At 37.3% G+C, this 22946-nt stretch overlaps 1 protein-coding gene across 1 annotated transcript in view; it reads right to left on the reverse strand.

Moving 5' to 3' along the window:
* The window catches only part of LOC150079790 (sister chromatid cohesion protein PDS5 homolog B-like), a 284729-nt gene extending 272526 nt beyond the window's left edge, over positions 1–12203 (reverse strand). The window contains exons 1-2 of the mRNA XM_090383234.1: positions 12110–12203; positions 9348–9463 (exon numbers count right to left, since the gene is read on the reverse strand). Coding sequence (XP_090239360.1) covers positions 9348–9458 — 111 coding nt within the window. The 5' untranslated portion in view covers positions 9459–9463; positions 12110–12203. The remainder of the gene's footprint in view (positions 1–9347; positions 9464–12109) is intronic.
* Positions 12204–22946: the final 10743 nt, after the last annotated feature.

The following is a 22946-nucleotide window of genomic DNA, read 5'->3' on the forward strand; positions in this document are numbered from 1 at the left end:
CAAATGTGGTCTTACAATTAATTTATACAATGGGATTATGACCTGCCTATCTCTACAGGGTAATGTGCAATAAATCATCAAAAGAACACCATGAGCTTTCTTAGCTGCCTGTTTACACTGCTCTGAAAATTTCATATATGCATGTACCGTGACTCTCAGATACCATTTCTACTCCACTGTTTTTAATTCAACCCCACCAAGTGTATAATTTATTTTGGGGTTGCTATTCCTCAAGTGTAAGACCTTGCATTTAGCAACATTAAAACATACTTGCCACCTCCCTGATCATCTTTGAAGTCTGTTCAAGTCATCCTGAAGGAGTGTTGCTTGCCACTGATCATTAATGACCGCCAATCTTTACATCAACTGCAAATTTTGACATCACACTTTCTATCAATTTGTTGATGTCATTTACGAAAATGAGAAACAACAGAGGTCCAAGAACCGATCTTTGAAAGACCCCACTCCTGATATTACACCAATCTGAAGAATATCCATTAATCACAGCCTTCTGCCCTGCAGCCACCCAGCAATCCACCTTAGAATCTTACAAGTAATCCCAACTTGTTCAAGCTTATACAGCAACTTCTCATGAGGGACCGAGGCAAATGCTTTGCTAAAATCCAAATAAACTATGTCAAAATTATTCCCTAAATCTAGCTCATGAGTAACAGTACCAAAATAGCTTAATAAGTTAGTTAAGCATAATTTACCCTTAACAAAACCATGTCGTTTATCCTTCAGAATAACATATCTATCTAAATGTCCCTGTATTGTACTCTTAATCATTGCTTCTAAGATTTTTCCTATCACTGAAGTCAGACTAACTGGTCTGTAGTTACCAACTTCACTCTTAGAACCGCTTTTATGTATTGGCAATACACTGGCACTTCTTCAATCCAAAGGAATCTCCCCTGAGTCCAGAGATTCCCTCATAATTAACCTCAATGATCGATACACTCTCTCACGCTCTTCTTCAAACCTACACGGTATATGTCATCAACTCCAGGAGCCTTATTTGGCTTTACGCTCAAAAGGTTTTCTAATAAACAATCATCTGTAATTATGACATCACTAATTTCACATGGCTGAGCCTCACTCGTACAGCCTCTTCTCAATGTGAAGGATATTTCATCAGTAAAGACCAATGCAGTACCAACGCAATTCATCTGCAACATCAGCTGGGTTATCTAAGCCTTTCCCACACCAGTGCACAAGGGTCTGATCTGATTAGCTTTCTTCTTTGTTGTATTCGCATATATGAAAAATTCCTTGTCCCCATTCTTTGCTCTCTTAGCCAATGCTTTCTCATATGCGGCCTTAGCCTCACTGACCTTAATTGTGGTACTATTACAGATCAACTTGTACCTGTTGTAGGCTTCAGTACTTTTCAATGCTCCGTAACTATCCCATGCTTTCTTTTTCTGCTCTATTTGACCAGCCAGCTCCACAGTCATCCATTTCAGTATCCTTTTCCTGCAATATTTTCTTAAAGGTATGTACACATTCATGGCTTCTGTGATTATTGCTATATATTCCATAATTCAAATGTATTCGCCATCCCCTAACAATCTAGCCAGTTCACAGATGCCATATAGCACCTTAAACTGTCAAAGTCACCTCTTCTGAGTTAAAAACCCATGCCTTTACCTGTAACTACTGCAACATCTTCCTTCATCTTCCAATTGAATGCAGGGTGATCACTTCCTGACAATGGTTCCTGTACTTTAAGCCCTGTGATGTTGTCTGATTCGTTAGTAATGATGAGGTCAAGAATATTCTCACCCCCAGTACTTTCTCTAATATGCTGGTAAAAATAATAATAATCTAGTTTATTTAAAAAAGTTTTTCTCCATCGAGAGTTTCCCTTCCACTTATTCTAATCATTCTGGGCAGGGCGGTGCCGAGCCGTTTTAGTATCTGAGGCAAGAATGAAAAATTGCACCCTACTGTTAATGATGGCAACATTGGTAATTATTTAATTTTTCTTTTGGAGCCCCTTTCAGCTTTTCACGTGAGGCAAGAGCCTCATTCGCCTCACCCTCGGCACGGCTCTGAATCTGGGGAAGATTAAACACACCCATAACAAGACATTCACGCCTCCTTGCCCATTACATCTGAATTTAAAGACTCGTCATATTCTTCACAAAATTCTGGTCTGTAGATTACTCCCACTCTCATTGTTCCTTTGCTTCCAACTAACTCAGACCACACAGATGCTATGCTGGCAGACTTAACTTCAGACTAAGCAAAAGCTCTTTTCATGCTCAGGCTGCTTTTGATAAGCATGACCTCTCCACCCCTTCTATCTTCCGTAAATACATTATACATACTGCAGTTAAACTCGTCATCACCAATTTTCGGGTGATACCATGTTTCTATTAGCCCTATTATATCAGCATTAGTTGTCCTAACCAGGAGTTCAAATTTAGCCATCTTAATGACAATACTCCTGACATTACAGTAGACACAATTGAGACTAAATAATCTTCTGCAGTTAACTATCCTGACACACCCCTTGAAGTTATTTAGGTTTGTATCCCAAGCTTTATCTTCATTCTCATTTGAAACATTGCTATGATAGGAACAGCTTATGAACATCGGCTGTTGTGGGAAGAAACAAGAATTCATGAGGTGAGTCTGTAAAACGTATACAGACAGGAAAGAAGGGGGGGGTTACATTCTTAGTTAAAAAGCATATTAAATCTATGGTGGTGCATCCAGTTGACATGGAAGACAGGTGCAATGCTCAGTTCAGTTTGATGTGATTATAAGCACAGGGAATACGAAAATCAGAGTAGGAGTTTGTTATAGTCCTAATGATTGTGATGAGTATAACAAACAACTATACAGAGAAATAGAGTTGGTCAGTAAATGTCTTATGGGGGAATTTTAACTTTCTGATTATCAACTGTGATTCTTCATGAATTATGAATCTGCAGGTAAAACGTATACAGACAGGAAAACGTATACAGACCCAATAGGTAGCAGTGATCACAATGTACAGGTAAAAAACCCAATAGGTAGCAGTGATCATAATGTACTAATACGAGATTTACTTAAAGACATAACAATTGTCAAGGGAAGGATTTTTGCTTTCATAAGGATGACTACACAGCAGTCTTAGACAGATTTTAAATTCTCTACAGTGGGCCCATCTACTAACAGCAAATTCTAAATGGGGAGCATTCAGGGAAATAATTCTAGAAGGTGCTAGGTTTTCATACTAACTAAGAAATACCATTCCAGGCTTAGACCTGAATGCACAAGATGCATAAAAATTATCAGGTAGCTTGTGGTAGATAAAAATTAGCCTGTAATCAAATCATAAAGGAGGTTAGACAAGATAATCTGCCTTAATCTGCCTTAGACAAGCTAAGGAAGATTATGAGAGGTCTCCAGCAAAGAAAAGCAGCAAAGACTTCTTTACTTATATTAATTTATAAGGAGGGGGTTGAATCACATTGGTCCACTTCGTGTTAACGGTTTAACCACTGATGCTTCTCATGTTGCTAACAAACTGAACAGATATTTTGCATCCACGTTCATGCATGAGAAATCCTTTTGGGAGGGGAATACCAGAAGTTCAACAAAATCTAACAGATAGCTAAATTGATTGTGTGATAACTGAGAGAAAAGTGGAAGAGAAATTGTTGAAGCTTAACATAAAAAAAGGCACCTGGAGTGGATGAGATTTATTCAGTTATATTAAAGAAGGCAGAAAACGAGATAGGCAAACCCTTAGCCATAATTATGAGAGAATCTTTGGATTTGGGGAGGGTTCCTATGCATTGGAGATATGTAAATGTACCCCCAATTCACAAAGGGAGATCAAAAGGTGACATGAATAATTGCAAACCTGTTAGCTGAACTACAGTTCAAGGGAAAATAACATAGTCACTATTTGAAAAAGTAAAGAAAGACCTTCTAAACAGGAAGGTCTTGCAATTATACTGCAGTAACAGCATGGATTTGTTAAGGGGCGATCTTTTCTGATCAATCTGATTGGATACTATGATGTAGTAACAAAGGAACCGGATGCAATAAATAATTTTAACATCATATACTTCAATTTCAGAAAAGCTTTTAATACTCTTTCACCTAAAAGACTGCTGTACAAATTGGAACAGTGTAGCATTAAGGGAAAGTTACTACTCTGGATAAAGGGATGGTTGAGCAGAAGAAGTCAGACGGTGTTGATTAATGGGCTTCTTGCACTAATATTATTAGTGGAGTCCATGAGAGTTCAGTGCTAGGCCCACTGTTGTTTTCTATATTTATTAACGATACTGAAGAAGGTATTTCAGGCTTAATGCCTAAGTTTTCAGATGATAGAGGGATTAATGACAGTAATTAGGGTAAGCTATTTAAACAAAACCTGAAAAAATTGGGCAGATAGGCTGAGAAATGGCAGTTGAAGTTTAACGTCAACAAATGCATGGTACTGCATAGGAGTAGCAGTAATCCCAGATTAATGTACCAACTATACAGTACTACACTCAGGGTAGTGGAAAATAAAAAAGAACCAGGGTTAAATGTACAGCCAGATGTTAGAATTAGTTGAGGCATATGATGCATGAAAGCAAGCTTATAGAGCATCAGCCAAAAAAAAAAAAACCTTCCCATTTCATCCATCCAGTCACTCCAAATGTTTGTCTAGTTCAGCCTTAAATTTATTTAAGCTATCAACTTCTAGAACAAAATGGAAGTCTGTTCCAGCAATCAACTACCTGCTGGCTAAAGGCAAACTTCTGCACATTTATTCTACAACTGTCTTTCCTCAATTTGAATCTATGCCCCCTCAAGTTCTTAATCTGAGCAAGCAGAAATATCCCATCAGCACTGAACCTGCTCAAACCATTCAAAGCCTTGTACACCTCAATCAGATCACCTCGCTGGTGCCTAGTCTCCAGATGCTGCAACTTGCAGAATTTAAGCCTCTCTTGGTAAGAGAACCCCTTTGTTCCTCTCACCAATCTTGTTGCCCTTCTCTGTACTCATTCTAGCAACTCTACATCCTTCCTAAAATGAAGTCTCCAGACCTGTACGCAGTACTCAAGGCTTGGCCTGACCATTGCCTTATACAAAGGTATAATCACCTCCTTGTCTCTGCTAGCAAAATTCCTATATATCATTGACAAAACTCCATGACCTGCTCTGGCAGCCCGTCAGCACTGCTCAGAGAGCTTCATATCAGACTGCACAATTACCCCCATGTCTTTTTCATTCTCCACCTCCCTGAGCATAGTACCACACAGTTTGTACGTTTCTCTTGGGTAGCAGTAACCCAAGAGAAATGCAGTACTTTGCATTTATCAATATTATACTTCAGTTGCCACTTCTCAGCCCATCTACCTAACTTCATAAAGATTATACTTTATAACTATATAAAGAAATGATGAGCAGTGCAGACAGGATGCCAGGACAGTTCATAGTGTTTTGTCAAAGTTATACAGGAACTTTGCTAGAAGGGATAAGGAGGTGATTAGCACATTGCACAAGGCAATGGTTAGGCTGCATCTTGAATACTGCATATGGGTTTAGAGGCCTCATTTTAGGAACAATGCAGATCTGCTGGAATGGGTGCAGAGAAGTGCAATGTGATTAGTGAAGGGGGCAAAAGGGTGGTCTTACCAAGAAACGCTTTAGTTCTGCAAAGTGCATTGTCTGTAAATGGCAACTGGTGCCTAGTGAGCACCCACCTAGGACATCTGGATGAGGTGGTCTGATTAAGGTGTTCAAGGCTTTGAATGGATTGAGCAAGCTCACTGCTGATGGCATTCTTCCTCTTGCTGCAGACTACACAAGGGAACAAAATTCAAACTAAGGGAGGACAGTTGCAGGACAAATGCGTGGAAGTTTGCTGCAGCCAGCAGGTGGTCAATCACAGGAATAAATTTCCGTCTGTTGTGGAGATGGATAGTTTGAATAGATTCAAGGAAGAATTAAACAAATTATTGTAGTTGATGGACAGGTGATGTGGAAAGGTTTTTTTTTTTGTTGTTGTTTTTTGGCTGATGCTTTATAAGCTTGCTTTCTTGCATCATTTGCCATTATGAGGAATACTACTAAGATGGAGGCTATTGGGATTATGGACAAGATTCTGAGGTGGACTGAGGGATGGCCAAAGGACAGGAGGCAGAGGATTATAAAAAAACAGACTATTCTTCAAAGTGGGTCAGGGTTATAAATGGAGTCCCTCTGGATTGTGTTAAGGCCACCCTTGTTTCTGATCTTCTTAAATGATAGTTACATGGGAATAAAGGGTACAATGTTGAAATTTTCAGATGATATAAAGGTCAAGAGAATGGTTAATGATGCAAGTTAGGTTAAGCTTCAAAATGATTTGGACTGGCTTAATATGTGGCTGAAGAAGTGGCAGTTATATTTCAATGCTGCTAAATGCAAGGTTCTACATTTGGGTAATATAACCAGAGAATAGCTTATAGTCTGGATGGAGTACAGCTGTAGGATGTAAATGAGGAAAGAGAGCAGGATGTTATCACACAATCAGACATGAAGGCTAGCCTGCAATGTAATTAGGTGGCTAGGAATGCACATACTGTTGCATGAAAATGATTTACCATACCTTTGCATCTAGGGCACAGGAGGTCACAGTTTCACCATATAAGCCAGGGGCAAACTGCATCTGGAACATTGTGTTGAAGTATGAAGGCTATAACTAAGGAAAGATACTGAGTTCCTTGAGAGAGTCCATAAAGTGGGAAATTGTCTGGCAAGGACAGGGATATTTTTTTTTTTTTTTTATGAAAACCCCAACGCGACAGGTATCAAAACCTATAGTACTTAGTACCGTGCATGGGTTGAAGAAGTATGGGGGGGGGGTGCCGGAAACTTTGCTCTACAGACTAAACATGGGTTTCACCACTTCAAGTCTCCAATAAGCAAAGTGGTGGTATTTCACCGGTTGATGAAAGTCATCTACCACCTTTAAAGTAATGCACATAAATGTGTGTCCTTTATATCCATAAATGTGTGCATTACTGAACTGTAACTAGGCACTGAGAAGGAGGAGGAAATTTGAATGATGGCAAAATTTTCATATTAAAATGGGACTCAAATACCAGGTGGGATAAATATAAACTATTGGAGGAAAACTAATAGATTACACCCTAAGGAGGTTTACATTTTGTCAGTGAGTTGACAACCACAGGAATAAACAGAGTTCCTGGGCAGTTGATATCAACTCTATGATGAAATTTAAGAATCAGCTGGGTTGGTACCTTCTGGCAGTGGAAAGAATGTGGTATGGGCAATAAAGGTTGTATAGACCAGTGGTTCTCAATGAGGGCCATGCCGTATTTCTGAGGGGCCACAGGTAACAGTCGTAAAATTGGGGGCCATGGAAACTGTTAAGTGGGCCACAAAAAGTTCACTTCTAAAATAAAATTATTACTAATAAAAAAAAGAAATTAGTGAGATCTGCAAGGATCTCACCAAACTAAGGGACAATAATATTATTGTAATATTTTTTGTTAGGAGCATAATTGTATATTGTGAATAAACAAAATATTATATGAGTAAATATTCTATTATAAATAAAGATTGTAGTTAATAAACCCCCTTTTTTATTATTAATATTCCTTATATTATAAAGAAATAATACATGTTATAAATAAAAAGTGCAGTTGATAAAGTATATATTTATTATAAATATTGCATTTATTATAATTAAACATGAGAGGTGGGGCCACAGAGGTGAATGAAACTCAAAAGTGGGCCACAAGCAAAAAAAGGTTGAGAACCACTGGTATAAACAACTTTTTTTTTTGTTTGGCTGATATAGCAAAAGATTAGTTTCATTGCATGTTTCGTTGTATACTAATACTAACAAAAACAGGGAAGCTCAATTTAATATTAAGTTTTTTTTTTAAGTCAAATGGATTATTTAATTCATGTCTGCATATGTATAGTACAGAGCAAAGGACCAGAGAGAAAAAAATGTAGTGTACCATGAGAAATCTTGATATATGCTAATAACTGCAAAATTGTAAGTGTTTTTTATACTGGAAAATTCTTAAGTTCAGAAGAAGAATTATATCAATCATTTAATTAGCATTAGTAGAGGCATATGATGCAAGAAAGCAAGCTTATGCAGAACAGCCAAAAAAAAAAAAAAAAAAACCCTTCTATTTCACCCCTCCATTCGTTCCAAATGCCTGTCCAGCTCAGCATTAAATTTATTTAGGTTATCAATTCCACAACAAAAGATGGAAGTCTGTTCCACCAATCAACCACCCACTGGCTAAAGGCAAATTTCTGCACATCTATTCTACAACTGTCTTTCCTCAATTTGAATCTATGCCCCCTCAGGTTCTTAATCTGAGCAAGCGGAAGTATCCCATCAGCATTGAACCCACTCAAACCATTCAAGGCCTTGTACACCTCAATCAGATCACCTCGCAGGTGCCTAGTCTCCAGATGCTGCAACTTGCAGAATTTAAGCCTCTCTTGGTAAGAGAACCCCTTTGTTCCTCTCACCAATCTTGTTGCCCTTCTTTGTACTTGTTCTAGCAACTCTACATCCTTCCTAAAATGAGGCCTCCAGACCTGTACACAGTACTCTAGGTGTGGCCTGACCATTGCAATGGGATTATCACCTCCCTGTCCCTGCTAGCAAAATTCCTATATATCATTGACAAGATTCCATGACTTGCCCTGGCAAAGTACTGCATATGGGTAGCAATAACCCAAGAGAAACGTACCAACTGTGTGGTACTGCTCAGTGAACTTCATATTTGACTGCACAATTAATTCACTTTCCACTTCCCTGAGTTTAGTACCACACAGTTGGTAAGTTTCTCTTTTTCTCTTGCGGCACCTCCGTAGCCAGGTGGGCAGGAGCAGCAGCGCATAGCATATGCTTCTTGATTAGACAGGGGTTCGAGCCCATGCCCACCAAATACGGAGGATGCCGAAAGTTCAGGGAATGAACACCGCATATCCCCGGAGTAATATGGCCCTAGTTGCTAATGCTCCTAAAAACCAAATAACAAACCTAACTTGGTACGTTTCTCTTGGGTTATTGCTACCCATATGCAGTACTTTGTACTCCTTATAACCTCTGCTACTGGTATTGTAATCTGCTTAAAAAAAACAAATGTATAAATGCAAAAACTGCTATAATTGTAGGATATTGATATAATTGTAGGATATAAATGACAAAAGAGAGCGGGATGTTATCACACAATCAGACATGAAGGATAGCCTGCAGTGTAATTAGGTGGATTCCTTAAAAGTTAGGAATGGATACGTATATTCTGAACCACAAGAAAATAATGTAAATATTCCAATAATTTCATTAAAACATTATTCAACATTCATACCTTTAATCGGCGAACTAAATCATCTGTACTAGTACCTTCTCTTAAATCTCTCACACCTGAAGGGTATACTATGTCGGGCTGCAACTTTCTAGACAGTTTTGCCTTTGGCATGATTTCTGTTTTCAAAATTAAAGAAAACAATAATAAAATGGATATATATATATTAGACATATATACAATTGCAATACTCACTCATCCATATACAAAATCTTTTATAATTTACATACCATATGGTATGTATATGGTATGTATAATTTACATACCATATACAATATCAAACTTTTATAGAGTTCATTTTTCAATGATTTGAATCTTAAAGGTTTTTTTTTTAAAATTGAGGTTTAATGGCACAACAACTGCAATGATCATATTGTGCTTTCATCCTTAAAAGATGGGTAGAAGAATTACCTATCACCATAAGTCAAAAGCATTGAACCTGAACTCTTCATTTGCTAAACAATACTTACTTTAATATGTTCATTTAATGCAGATCATACCAGATTAGACAGGATGGGACTGAACAGATAGACAGCCAGACAAGTAAAATATTTCTCCATAAGTTTAAAAAGAAAAAAGTACATTTTTCATTTTTTTTTTTTATCAGTTACACAAGGCCTAACAACAAGTGGGCCTTAAAACTTAGGAATCACTTTAACTACGGTAAACATATAATTTTTCATAGAATTGGATTTACCTATTGTGATTTTTCAGAAAGAAACAAGACAATTGAAAATCTATCACTTGGTATGAAAGAGCAAATGAAATGATTAACTATGTTACTCTGGCCACTTTCACATGACCAATTTTCTCTCTAATATTTTAATTTTCCACTATGTATGACTTATAGTGAAACTCGCTAAAAATACTATCAACATTTATACACTATCAATCTAAAGAAGAAAACTGCTAATATGCAAAATTACAAGATGACTCAATGATATTTAACTTATCACAGAGATTGAGATCTATCCATTCAAAACCAAAACCTCTGCTACTGGTATTGCAATTGGTTTAAAAAACAAATGTAAACCTAATCTATCTGCTTTTCAGTGCAACTGTAACACAAACATTGTCACATTTTTAACTATCCAAAAAACACAAATCTACAATACTGGAATTGATCAAGGTAGGCAGTTGATCACAGAAGCAAACAATTTTGTTTTCTAGTTCACCATTTCTCAACTGGTGTGTCATAAAGAGATGAAAGATCTGTTGACAAAAATTTTAAAAAATATTTGCAGGTAATAATTTTAAATATGCTTATTTTTTTAAGTTCAACAAATTGTAGAATGTGCTGTGTCACACACACACACACACACACATGAGAAGAATCTATCAACAAATTACAATCATTTCTGAAGATTCTCCTTGAACAGAATAAAGAACTAAATTTATTTCTTTAATTTTTATACCCATGCAAACCAGGGCCAAATGAGTTTACAACTTCATTATAACTTTTTATTGCAACTATTATACCTGCACAATGGCTAAAATGAGCTATGCACTTTTTATTGAATCATACAGACTCAATCCTGCAATGTGTGCACCAGTGTTCACATATGTTACCTACAGGACCAGAGCCCTCCACTCTTAAGAATTACAGAACTGAATCAATATTGGGATAAACTTTTTCTTCTTGTTTTATGCATCAATTAATTCATATATAAAGTTTACTGCACCCAGCATCATCTTTTGATAACTGTGCTATTGTATTAATGTGGTATCTTTATTTTCTATATACAGATAAGCAAATTTTGAATCATATATCACTGAACTGAATTTTTCATAGAGATTGTCTATGTTAGCATGAGATGGAAAAATATTGCACTGTTTCAAGTGTAGAATTCAGCCTATATGAAGCCACAAAAAAGCATGGCTGGCCTATTGTGAACCGTGGTGCTGAAAATCTGTCTGCCCTTAATTAAATAAATATGCAATCACAATGAATATGTAAACTTTCCTGGCTTCAGTTGTCTGGAGAATAAACAGAAATTGATAGAATTTTTCAATTTTTTTTCCCTTTTATCTTCAGAATCTATCCAAATATCTGTTTTGTCGGTTTTAACACTGGGTAAGGAAATTTGCTGAATTCCCTCACAGTTTACAAGTTGTGTTGGTGAAACAGGTGAATTCAGGTATTCCCAAGCAGCCCTAAAAGAAAGGGTTGCAGTTGGAAGAACTCATAATATGAATCTATAATTTCAATGGATGAAATCACATAACTGATTGACAGGCAAGTTATGTTAAACTGGCCAATTAGTAGATAACAGAAAAGATATCTTCTTGGTGAAAAATTCACTCCATTGGCAAACCCAACCCTACCTACATAACAAGCTGGGATTCCTAGTATACTTTATACTTTAATAACTGCATTTTATTAAAACTTTTGAAATAAACTACTGTATTGCACTTATGTAAATGTAGGCCTAATCCAGCTACTTGACAAATGCTACCTGTAAACAAACCATTTGTTTTTAAATTTCAAGGTTTAGGTGATAACGTTTTCAGGACTTCTTGAATATAAAATGAAGATAAATAGTGTAGACACAGGAATATACTATTTACTTTTTAACAGCCACCCTGCTAAAATCTAAAACATCTTCCCCATAAGAATTCAGATTATTCATATTTAAGTGAATTACAAGATTTTGCAATACATATATAATAATTACATTTATACTCTTTATGGCCACTGCATACAGAGGATATGATAGATAAAATAGTTACACTATGTATAAATATATTAAAAACTTCATGCTCACCTATTTCATAAAAGGAAATTTTCTGCAAAGAGAAAGAGGAGTTAACACAAAGTCATAGGCATACAGCCTAATTTCTGACTTCTCACATTGTTCTGGAAAAGAACAATCATACTTTATTAACATATTTAATTTTTCTCTATTTTTGGCTAGTAAAAACAAAAGCAGCCTCCAAAGAATCATATTCCTACAAATAAGATCATGCTAAATTATTTCAAGAGGAAATGATCTATCTAGAAGTCATTATACCAGTTTAGAAGCAATTGAATATAGCAGATTTGATTCTAATACTGCTTTTGAACACATATTTTACTAAGAATTTCCTGTTCAGTTCAGAAATTAGTTGGTCACTGGTTGTGGCTGTAAGCTAATCTTTAATAGTACTGCTTCAGCTTTCACCTTGCATTGAGGTGAAAGCTGAAGCTACTATTGACTTATCTACCATTGAAAGCTACCATTGACTTATTTAACCCTCAATGGTAAATTAAAAAGTTAAATGGTAAACCTTTTCATTGCAAATCAATATGGTTTCAGCATTCTGTAGTACACGACGAATCAATTCAAAACTTCAAAAAATATATATAATCTTCAACTTCTAATCACAGTTCCATCTAGTGACCAATTCACATAAGTGGGGAAGTACCATGTTTGTATATGTTCAGAGACTATAATCAATACAGGGTCATCAAAAAAGGTGCCTGTGATTTCCCTTTTAATTATCTTCAGAAATATTTCATCGATTGTGATTGTAGCAGTAAGCAAATTACGATTACAATATTAGGGGCACCAGTAAATGATTACATCTACCCATATATGTATTGTGTCTGTAAATTGCATGTGTTCTCTGGTTGATTTGCCTGTTTTGCTGGACGAAAAAAATCCCAGTTTCTGGGGAAAAAACCCTGCTATCTATGCCTGAGACTGACTAACTCAGCCATGGATTGAAAAAAGTCCATTAAAATTCCTCGCGTCATCGACCGGATTCGAATCCAGGCCTTTTCCACCCGGTGTGGGGAGGATGGTGACAATACCACTGTGCTACCTGCACAGGCTGTAGCAGCAAACAGTGTGGTAACTCACTATGTTTTATTTGACACCTCAACAATGACCTTGGCTGCGACGCGAGTGTGTGCAGAATGACTCCTATGTGCACCACCTCAGTCAGTGTCAGTAAGATGGCCATGCCACAGAAAGTGCAGCGTGTGTTGTGACATTGCACTGTTATGACAGATTTAAATTCAGTGTACCACAACACACTGCACTTTCTGTTGCACGGCCATCTTACTGAGACTGACTGAGGTACTGCACATAGGAGTCATTCTGCGCACACTCACATCGCAGCCAAGATCATTGTTGAGGTTTTAAAATAAAACTTGGTGAGTTACTACACTATTTGCTGCTACAATCACAGCAATTGATCAAATATTTCCGAAGATAATTAAAAGGGAAATAACGGACACCTTTTTCAATGACTCTGTATATCTGTTTATCTTCAAGAATGTGATTTTCAATCTGCATAATATGCTACTCATTCATTCAACAAACACTTGTATAGATATAACATAGTACATAATAAGCCATATGAATTTGTGTATTATGACCAAAGTAGTTGAAGCAGAGGCAGACTGGCCAAAAAGATTTACTGGGGGAACCCCGGTGGGCCAGATGCCAGTGTAATTTTCAATATTGCACTCTGACCTCCTATACATTCTATTTGATTTCTTCAGTAAGAATTGTTGAAGAAATCTGCCTCTGAGTTGAAGCACAAAAAATCTCCAATAATAACAACATTAATCATAACCTTTGCTGGAATATTTGCTGGAATCAGCAAATATAAAAACTAAAAAATACACCATTTCACATACATTGTTTCAATAACATGTGGGCCATACTTTTTTTTTTTTTAAATTATAAAAAGTTAATTTTTAGCTTATTTAACTGAACTGAAGCTAGTGATCTCTTAAATACAATTTTCTGAACTCAACTGCAAGGTAGCGAAAAAAATAAATGAGAAAAACTAATAATAATAAAGAATATTTTTATCATATTTCTAAGAATTTAAGGTCATCCATCTCCTAAACTGAAACAAAGACACTACATGAGCACTGTATTTTGGCCAACTGTTCATGTTTAGCCAGCAAAAACAAAGCTCTTAGGCAGCTTTCAATGTCATCTCACAGACCCCATGTGATTATGGGAGTTGATGGCTACCCTGCTAAAATATAAAAAAAATTTCCCCATAAGAATTCAGATTATTCATTTTTAAGTGAAATGCTAGATTTTGCAATACATGTACAATAAGTACAAGACTGACAGATGTATCACTCATCTAGTATCTGTTAAATCACGAACAAAAAAAAAATTTATTTCTCAAAATTCATATTATACTGAAATTAAAACAGAAAATACTGTATAATATTTAGAGAATACTGGTGAGGAAAGGTATTTGATTCTATTTTCAAATTTAAAAAATAACAGAAAAAATTTATGCCATTTAACAGCAGAGGGTTAAAATGCATCCCAGTTTGCAAAATAAAAGCAAATGAAAACAGAATTTAATTAAAATGTTACAAAATGTGCAGTCTGGAAGTGTCCACCTTGATTGGGTAGATATACATTCTCTTTTTGAGTGTTTTGGATGTAATGCAACAAAGAATATGTTCTTCAATGGTATGGATGCAGTCCTCAATATTTTTGCATCAGTCTTATTTCATACAGGCCTTTTTGAATGTTTACTGAAATTGAAAAAATGACATGGATGCAAGGTAGTAGTAGTAGTGGCATGTGAGGCAAGAAAAAAGATGCAAGAAAATATGACCTTATGCAGCATCAGCCACAAAAAAAAAAAAAAAATCACACCAAATCCTCCAAATGCCTGTCCAGTTCCTCCTTAAATTTATTTAACCTATCAACTTCCACGACAGATGGAAGTTTGTTCCAGCAATTAACCACCCGCTGGCTAAAGGCAAATTTCCGCACATCTATTCTACATATGTCTTTTCTTAATTTGAATTTATGCCCCCTTAGGTTCGTAATCTGAACAAGTGGAAGGATCGCATCAGAATTCAGCGTGCTCAACCCATTCAAGGTCATTATAGGTGTTCAACCCATATTCTTCTCAAGAAAATTCTATATTCTGCACTGCACTAATATGTGCTATAATGATCCTTTAAAAACCACATTTATTAAAAAGTACCTACCTTCTTCTTCTGCCTACATAAAAATACCTATCACAATGGATTTTTTCCCCCTGATGTTAAAAATGGAGCTAAATTTGGTCTTTCCTGAAAAGACCAAAAAACTCTGCAATTTTTACAGAACAAAGAAAGGCTCTTACTCCTTTTTGGAATTGACATAAATATAATAAATAATGTTACAAAATTTTAAGAGTAAAATTAAAACATGAGTTAATGGTACTCAAATTAATTAAGGAGTACAACAGCACATATATAGTGTATACATATGGCAGAAATTAGGAAGAGACAGTTTCCCAAATCCCAGATGATTGGGAAATGTGATTGGAGCAATAAAAACCTTGTAGGGGAGAGGGGGAGTTAGGGCAGATCTGGATCAACAAAATCATGTTTGGGTCCTGCACACTTAATAAGTTTAAACTTATGTTTGCCATTGCATAAAAATATTTCATATTTTATAATGTGTTTTTTTTTTTTTTTTTTTTTTTTTTACACTAAATGCAATGTTATATATAACATTTTAAAGTTAAAAATATTTTAGTATTTCAAAATTATTTCAAAATTTCAAGAACCCCAGGGGTTCTCTTTCTTGGTGATTCCCTTCTCCCTTCCTTCTCTCTCTCTCTCTCTCAGGGTAACTCGGGGAATTTTTTTTTTTTTTTTTTTTTGGCTGGTGCAGCATAAGCCTTAGGCTTTCTTGCACCATATGGCTAATGATAACAATAAATACGTGATCAGGTTACAGTAGTATGCATATTAAGTTTTTGTTAATTATGAATTAAACACACGTTTCTGGTCATTTCCTGAAACATAATATAAAATCATTTTACTCGTCAGTAACAACATTTATTCAATTTTATTTATTTATTATTATTTTTTTTTTGTATATAAGTCGACTCACAGGAAGTTGTTCTGTATAACACGTTTATACTGATAATTATGTTAGTTAACACATTGCTCACTTGAAAACGTTTAATTTTCATTTCTCCGCCCTTTTTTTTTTTTTCTACTTTCTTTCTCTTCTTTTTTTTTTATCACAGACTTAACACAGTAAAAATATTTCAACCAATCATTACATACAAGGTTATTAACCTTAAAATTCATTACCTTTATAATTTTTTCCTTCTTAGGTCTGACCTAAAAAAAAATGTATTTTTTTTACAACTAAAAATTTATATCATATTTCCTACCCTGGGTCATCATTTTTGTTAAAACTATAAAAACCTTAATTAATAAATCAAAGAAACATGATTTAATGAAGTAATCCAATTAAATTAAAACTCGCTAATCCCAAAATGCTCGAAAGTAAACATTTGAAGATTAGTTCTGTATATTTCCGAAAGATGACACCACAAAAGAGCAAAACATTGCCTAACACGAATTAAATTTTAATATCGCAAGGAAACAATCAAATGGTATTAAACAAAACGCCTTGACCAGTAGCAGAGTGGTTATAATAGCCCCACCACGATGAAGAAAGGTAATATCGAATCCCATCAATGGGAGGGAGAATTTCGTTATAAGCTGTTTTTCACAGTGTACTTAAATCGGACTCAGACAAGGTTTGATAGCTTTTCGTACTCAAGAATGAAGGCAATTACAAACATAGTATACTGACACCAGATAAATTTCTTGACGATTACAATCTACAAAAATTAAACTCTAATGTCCACAAGGATCTGCTTCACCTTTTGAACCTTCAACCCAAGAACGGTACTAAATACACATCGTCCGTAGACTGGAGATGTGTAAATGTGACCCCAATTCACAAAGGTGGATCAAAGGCTGACACAAGTAACTATAGACCAGTAAGTTTAACTTCTTTTCCAGAAAAAATTAATGGAGATACTGGTAAAAGCAGCATTGCAGGATCTTCTAGACAAGACTTCAGTGATAGCTAGGACACAGCATGGTTTTGTTAAGGGAAAGTCTTGCCTGACCAATTTGATTGGATACTATGATGCAGTCACAAAGAAATTGGATGCAGGGAATTACTTTGATATTATATACTTGGATCATAGAAAGGCTTTTGATACTATTGCACATGGAAGACTGCTGCACAAATTTGAGCAGTGTGGCATTGGAGGCAAATTGCTGCAATGGATAAAAGGGTGGATGAGGAGGAGAAGACAGAGAATGGTAATCAATGGACACTGCTCATCGTGGACTAATGTTATTAGTAGAGTCCCTCAGGGTTCAGTGTTGGGTCCATTGTTGTTTTCTGTATTATAAATGATATATATGATGCTATATCAAGCATAATGTCCAAGTTTGCAGACCATACGAAGGTAGGCAGGGTTGTCACTATGCTGCTGCAACAGGATCTGGAAAGGCTGAGCAGATGGACTGAGAGGTGGCAAATGAAGTTTAACGCTGACAAATGTAAAGTACTACATATGGGAAACAGCAACCCAGAGCAACGTATCAACTCTGTGTATTACACTGACATTGGTAGAGAATGAAAGGAACCTGTGGGTGGTTGTGCAGGCAGATATGAAGTTCTCTGAGCAGTGCAGACGGGCTTCAAGAGTAGCTCATGGAATATTGTCAATGATATATAGGAATTTTTCTAGCAGGGATAAAGAGGTGATTATTCCCTTGTATAAGGCAATGGTCAGGCCACACCAAGAATACTGTATACAGGTCTGGAGGCCTCATTTCAAGAAGGATGTAGAGCTGCTGGAACGAGTACAGAGAAGGGCAACAAGATTAGTGAATGGAACAAAGGGGTGCGCTTACGAAGAAAGGCTTAAGTTTTGCAAATTACAGTGTCTGGAGACTAGGAACCAGCGAGATGAACCGGTAGAGGTGTATTAAGCCTTGAATGGTTTGAGCATGCTCAATGCTGATCAGATTCTTCCTCTTGCTCAGAATAATCAGCTGAGAGGGCATAAATTCAAATTGAGGAAAGACAGATGTAGGATAGCCGTGCTGAAATTTGCCTTTAGCCAGCAGGTAGTTGGTTGGTGGAACAGACTTCCATCCCTTGTCGTGGAAGTTGATAGCCTAAATAAGTTTAAGGCTGAGCTGGACAGGTATCTCGAAAGAACAGAGGGGTGAAGTGGAAGTGGTTTTATTTATTTTTTTTATTTTGACTGTTGCTGCATAAACTTGCTTTCATGCATCAAAGGTTTCTACTAATGCTAATGCTAAGAATCTGCTTCATCTTCTGAATCTTTAACCCAAGAACGGCACTAAATACCACAGGGCCATCGTCCGTGGCACAGCAGGTAAGATGGCCGTCCTCCCCACACTGAATGGAAAAGACATGAGTTAACCCCATGGGCTCACATTTAGTGAGTATGGGCTTGGCACACCCAGGGTCCTGAGCTGGATATCATATTTCTTCTCTTTCTTAATGATTCCCGTATATTTTCTCTCTCTCTCTTTTTCTCTCTCAGGGGTAACTCGGGCTTTGGCTGGAACAGGATAAGCCTCAAGCTTGCTTCCACCATTTAACTAATAATAGCAATAATAATAATAGTCATTCCTCACGTTATCGAGTCCCGTCGATGACGTGCGGAATTTGTAATGGTTTTGTCACAAGGTGGCAACGTTAGTCGTTCTCAGACGAGTTACAGTGGATTTTTCCTGGAAAGACCATTTTATCGAGAGGCAAAAAGCAGAAAACAAGCAATTTACAGATTGTATAACATGGAGCAAAATAGCCTTAGTGACTAAAAGTCCTAACTCTTAAAGCGACAACAACAAACTACATAGGTTCTACCAACTATCGCGCTTGCGGTTTTTATAAAAAAAAAATTTAATTTTCATAGAAAAATAAAACATAAAAAAATATATCTTGTAGAAAAAAAAAAGTCAATTATAATTACCGAAGAACGTACTCTTCGCCGCTCTGTATCGTTTTCATAAATTGCGAACATTCACTGCTGCGTTTGTCTATTTTATTTCACGAAATGTAATCATGATTCCGAGAGAAAAAAACCTTGTTATTAGCATTAGCATTGGAAGAGGCATATGATTAGCATTTAGCATTAGCATTAGTAGAGGCATTTGATGCAAGAAAGCAAGCTTATGCAGCATCAGCCAAAAAAAAAAAAAAAAAAACCACTTCCACTTCACCCCTTTGTTCGTTCCAAATAACTGTCCAGCTGAGCCTTAAATTTATTTAGGCTATCAACTTCCACGACAAGGGATGGAAGTCTGTTCCACTAACCAACCACCCGCTGGCTAAAGGCAAATTTCTGCACGTCTATCCTACATCTGTCTTTCCTCAATTTGAATTTATGCCCTCTCAGGTGATTATTCTGAGCAAGGGGAAGAATCCCATCAGCATTGAGCATGCTAAAACCATTCAAGGCTTTGCACACCTCTATCAGATCACCTCGCTGGTGCCTAGTCTCCAGACACTGTAATTTGCAAAACTTAAGCCTTTCTTCATAAGAGCACCCCTTTGTTCCATTCACTAATCTTGTTGCCCTTCTCTGTACTCGTTCCAGCAGCTCTACATCCTTCTTGAAATGAGGCCTCCAGACCTGTATACAGTACTCTAGGTGTGGCCTGACCATTGGCTTATACAAGGGAATAATCACCTCCTTATCCCTGCTAGAAAAATTCCTATATATCATTGACAATACACCATGAGCTAGTCTTGCAGACCGTCTGCACTGCTCAGAGAACTTCATATCTGCCTGCACAACCACCCCCAGGTCCCGTTCATTCTCTACCACTGTCAGTGTAGTACCACAGAGTTGATACGTTGCTCTGGAGTTGCTGTTTCCCATGTGTAGTACTTTACATTTGTCAATGTTAAACTTCATTTGCCACCTCTCAGCCCATCTGCTCAACCTTTCAGATCCTGTTGCAGCAGCATAGTGTCAGTAGTGTCCTTGACAAGACTGCCTACCTTTGTATCGGCTGCAAACTTCGACATTAAGCTTGATATACCATCATCAATATCATTTATGAATACAGAAAACAATAATGGACCCAACACTGAGCCCTGAGGGACTCCACTAATAACATTAGTCCACGACAAGCAGTGTCCATTGATTACCACTCTCTGTCTTCTCCCCCTCATCCACCCTTTTATCCATTGCAGCAATTTGCCTCCAATGCCACACTGCTGAAATTTGTGCAGCAGTCTTCCATGTGCAACAGTATCAAAAGCCTTTCTAAGATCCAAGTATATAATATCAAAGTTATTCCCTGCATCCAGTTCCTTTGTGACTGCATCATAGTATCCAATCAAATTGGTCAGGCAAGACTTCCCCTTAACAAAACCATGCTGTGTCCGAGCTATAGCTGAAGTCTTGTCTAAATGATCCTGCAGTGCTTCTTTAACTAGTACCACCATTAATTTTCCTGGAACATGTTAATCTCACAGGTCTATAATTACTTGTGTGAGTCTTTGATCCTCCTTTGTAAATTGGGGTCACATTTGCACATCTCCAGTCTGTGGGTACCTCCCCTGAATCCAAGGAGGCTCTCATAATTATGGCTAAGGGTTTGCTTACTTCCTTTGCTGCCTCCTTTGATATAACTGGATAGATCCCATCCACCACAGGTGCCTTTCTTGGGTTTATCTTCAACAATTTCTCCTCCACTTTACTCTCAGTTATTACAAGATTCTCTAGCTTACTGCTAGAGTTGAATACACCTCTGGCTTTCCCCTCGCTAAATAACTCCTCATGTGTGAATGTCGATGCATAATATTCATTTAGTTTGTTAGCTACCTGAGCAGGATCATCAATAGTTGACCCATAGATATCAAGTGGACCAATCTGATTCATCCCCTTCCTTCTAGAGTTTACGTAAGTAAAGAACTCTTTGCTGTTTTTCTTTGCATCCCTTGCCAAAGATCTCTCGTAATCTGCGTTCGCCTGCCTAACCGCCTTTGTAACTTGGTTACAGATCAAGTTATATCTATCATAGGCTTCTGTGTCATGTGTTAATTTGTATGTATCCGATGCATGTTTCTTCTGTGCCATATGCCTCATCAGTTCAACTGACATCCATTTAGGCCTAAACCTTGAACAATATTTCTTAGTTGGTATGTAAAGCCTAGTAGCTTCCAAGGTGAGTTCTTTGAATGCTTCCGATTTTGCATTTGCTGTTGGTAACATCATCAGTTGGTCCCACTGTATAGAATTTAAATACTGTCTCAGTCCATCGTAGTCGCCTTTACGAAAGCAATAACCGTTCCCTTTACCCCTAATGGTAGTTACCTCTTTGAGTAAATCCCACTTCAGCACACTGTGATCACTGCCACCTAGTGGTTCATTTATCTGCAGATTCTTAATGCATGAAGAATCACTGCTGATAATCATATCAAGAGTATTCTTCCCTCTAGTTGCCTCCTGAACATGCTGATTTAGAAAACAATCATCCAATAAATCCACAAAAGCCTTGCTAGTGTGTGAGTGACCAGCCCCCAAATCCAGTCAATATCTGGGAAATTAAAATCTCCCATTATAAGACTCTCTGATTTACTGGCACACTCTATTTCCCTTTACAGTATCTTATTATACTCATCAGAGTCATTAGGCCTATAGCACACTCCTACTCTCAATTTTGATCTCCCAATGCTTATGTCACACCAAACTGACTCGACACTGCACTGTCCAGCGATGTCCACTGGCTTCACTTCCTTGGATTTTATGTATTTCTTAACTAATAGCATAACCCCTCCTCCCTTCCTATCCAGTCTATCCTTTCTGTAGACGTTGTACTCCCCAAATTCCAGTTCTGCATTCCTTATATCTGTGTGACACCACGTCTCTGATATCCCAACAATATCTGCCTTTGACGTTTTGAGCAATACCTCAAATTCATCAAATTTATTTACTAAACTCCTAGCATTGGTGCACACGAAAGTATACATGCACCTATTTCTATTCTTAGCTACCCTAACACAACCCATGTGTTTACTTGTACCGCAATGACTCCCAGCAGTCTCTGAAATATCCTGCATCTTGTTTTTCAGGTTTCTGCTCATTCCAATAGAAGCAGTGCAAGAATCTCTTTCACCTCTGCCAGTGGCTACTGTTAATCTATTCGTCTTTGTCTCCCCCCCAAGCGAGCAGTTTTCCAACCCACCTAACACTGCCTCGATAACATCAGCAAATATTCTTGCACCCTTTCTATTTAAGTGTATCCCATCCCTGTAGAAGCAATCTCTCCTGTTAACAAGTACAGTCCAGGCTGAAAAAAATTCTACCCCTTGAGCCTTGCACAATCTTTCCAGGTCGGAATTGATCGACAATGCTCTCATCATATACTCCCTCCTATCGTGTCTGGGCAGAATTGCAGACACTTTCAAATTCAACCCTATTTCACGGCTTGTTTTCAATAGTGACCTGTACTTGTTAAGCAATTCTGCCGGTCTCCTACTCTTGATATTATTATTGCCAACGTGTACAACTATATCACCTTTTGTGCCCTTAAAAGGTGATATCTGCTCTACAACGTCATCAACCTTTGCCCCTGGCAGACATACCCTGGTCCTGTTCCACCTATCCTTTTTACACAATATATTTCCTGTCTCCCTGACAATAGAGTCACCAACAACTACTAATTCCTTTGGGACCAGCGCATTCTGCCTTGGGGGTTGCCGCTGTGTTGCGCGACGACCAAGTGCAAGCTCTGGCGTTGATGTGGGCAGCTGAGAGCTTGATGGGCCCCTC

The sequence above is a fragment of the Mastigoproctus giganteus genome, chromosome 10 (assembly GCF_048544385.1).
Source record: "Mastigoproctus giganteus isolate SK-2022 chromosome 10, ASM4854438v1, whole genome shotgun sequence".
NCBI classification, from domain to species: domain Eukaryota; kingdom Metazoa; phylum Arthropoda; class Arachnida; order Uropygi; family Thelyphonidae; genus Mastigoproctus; species Mastigoproctus giganteus.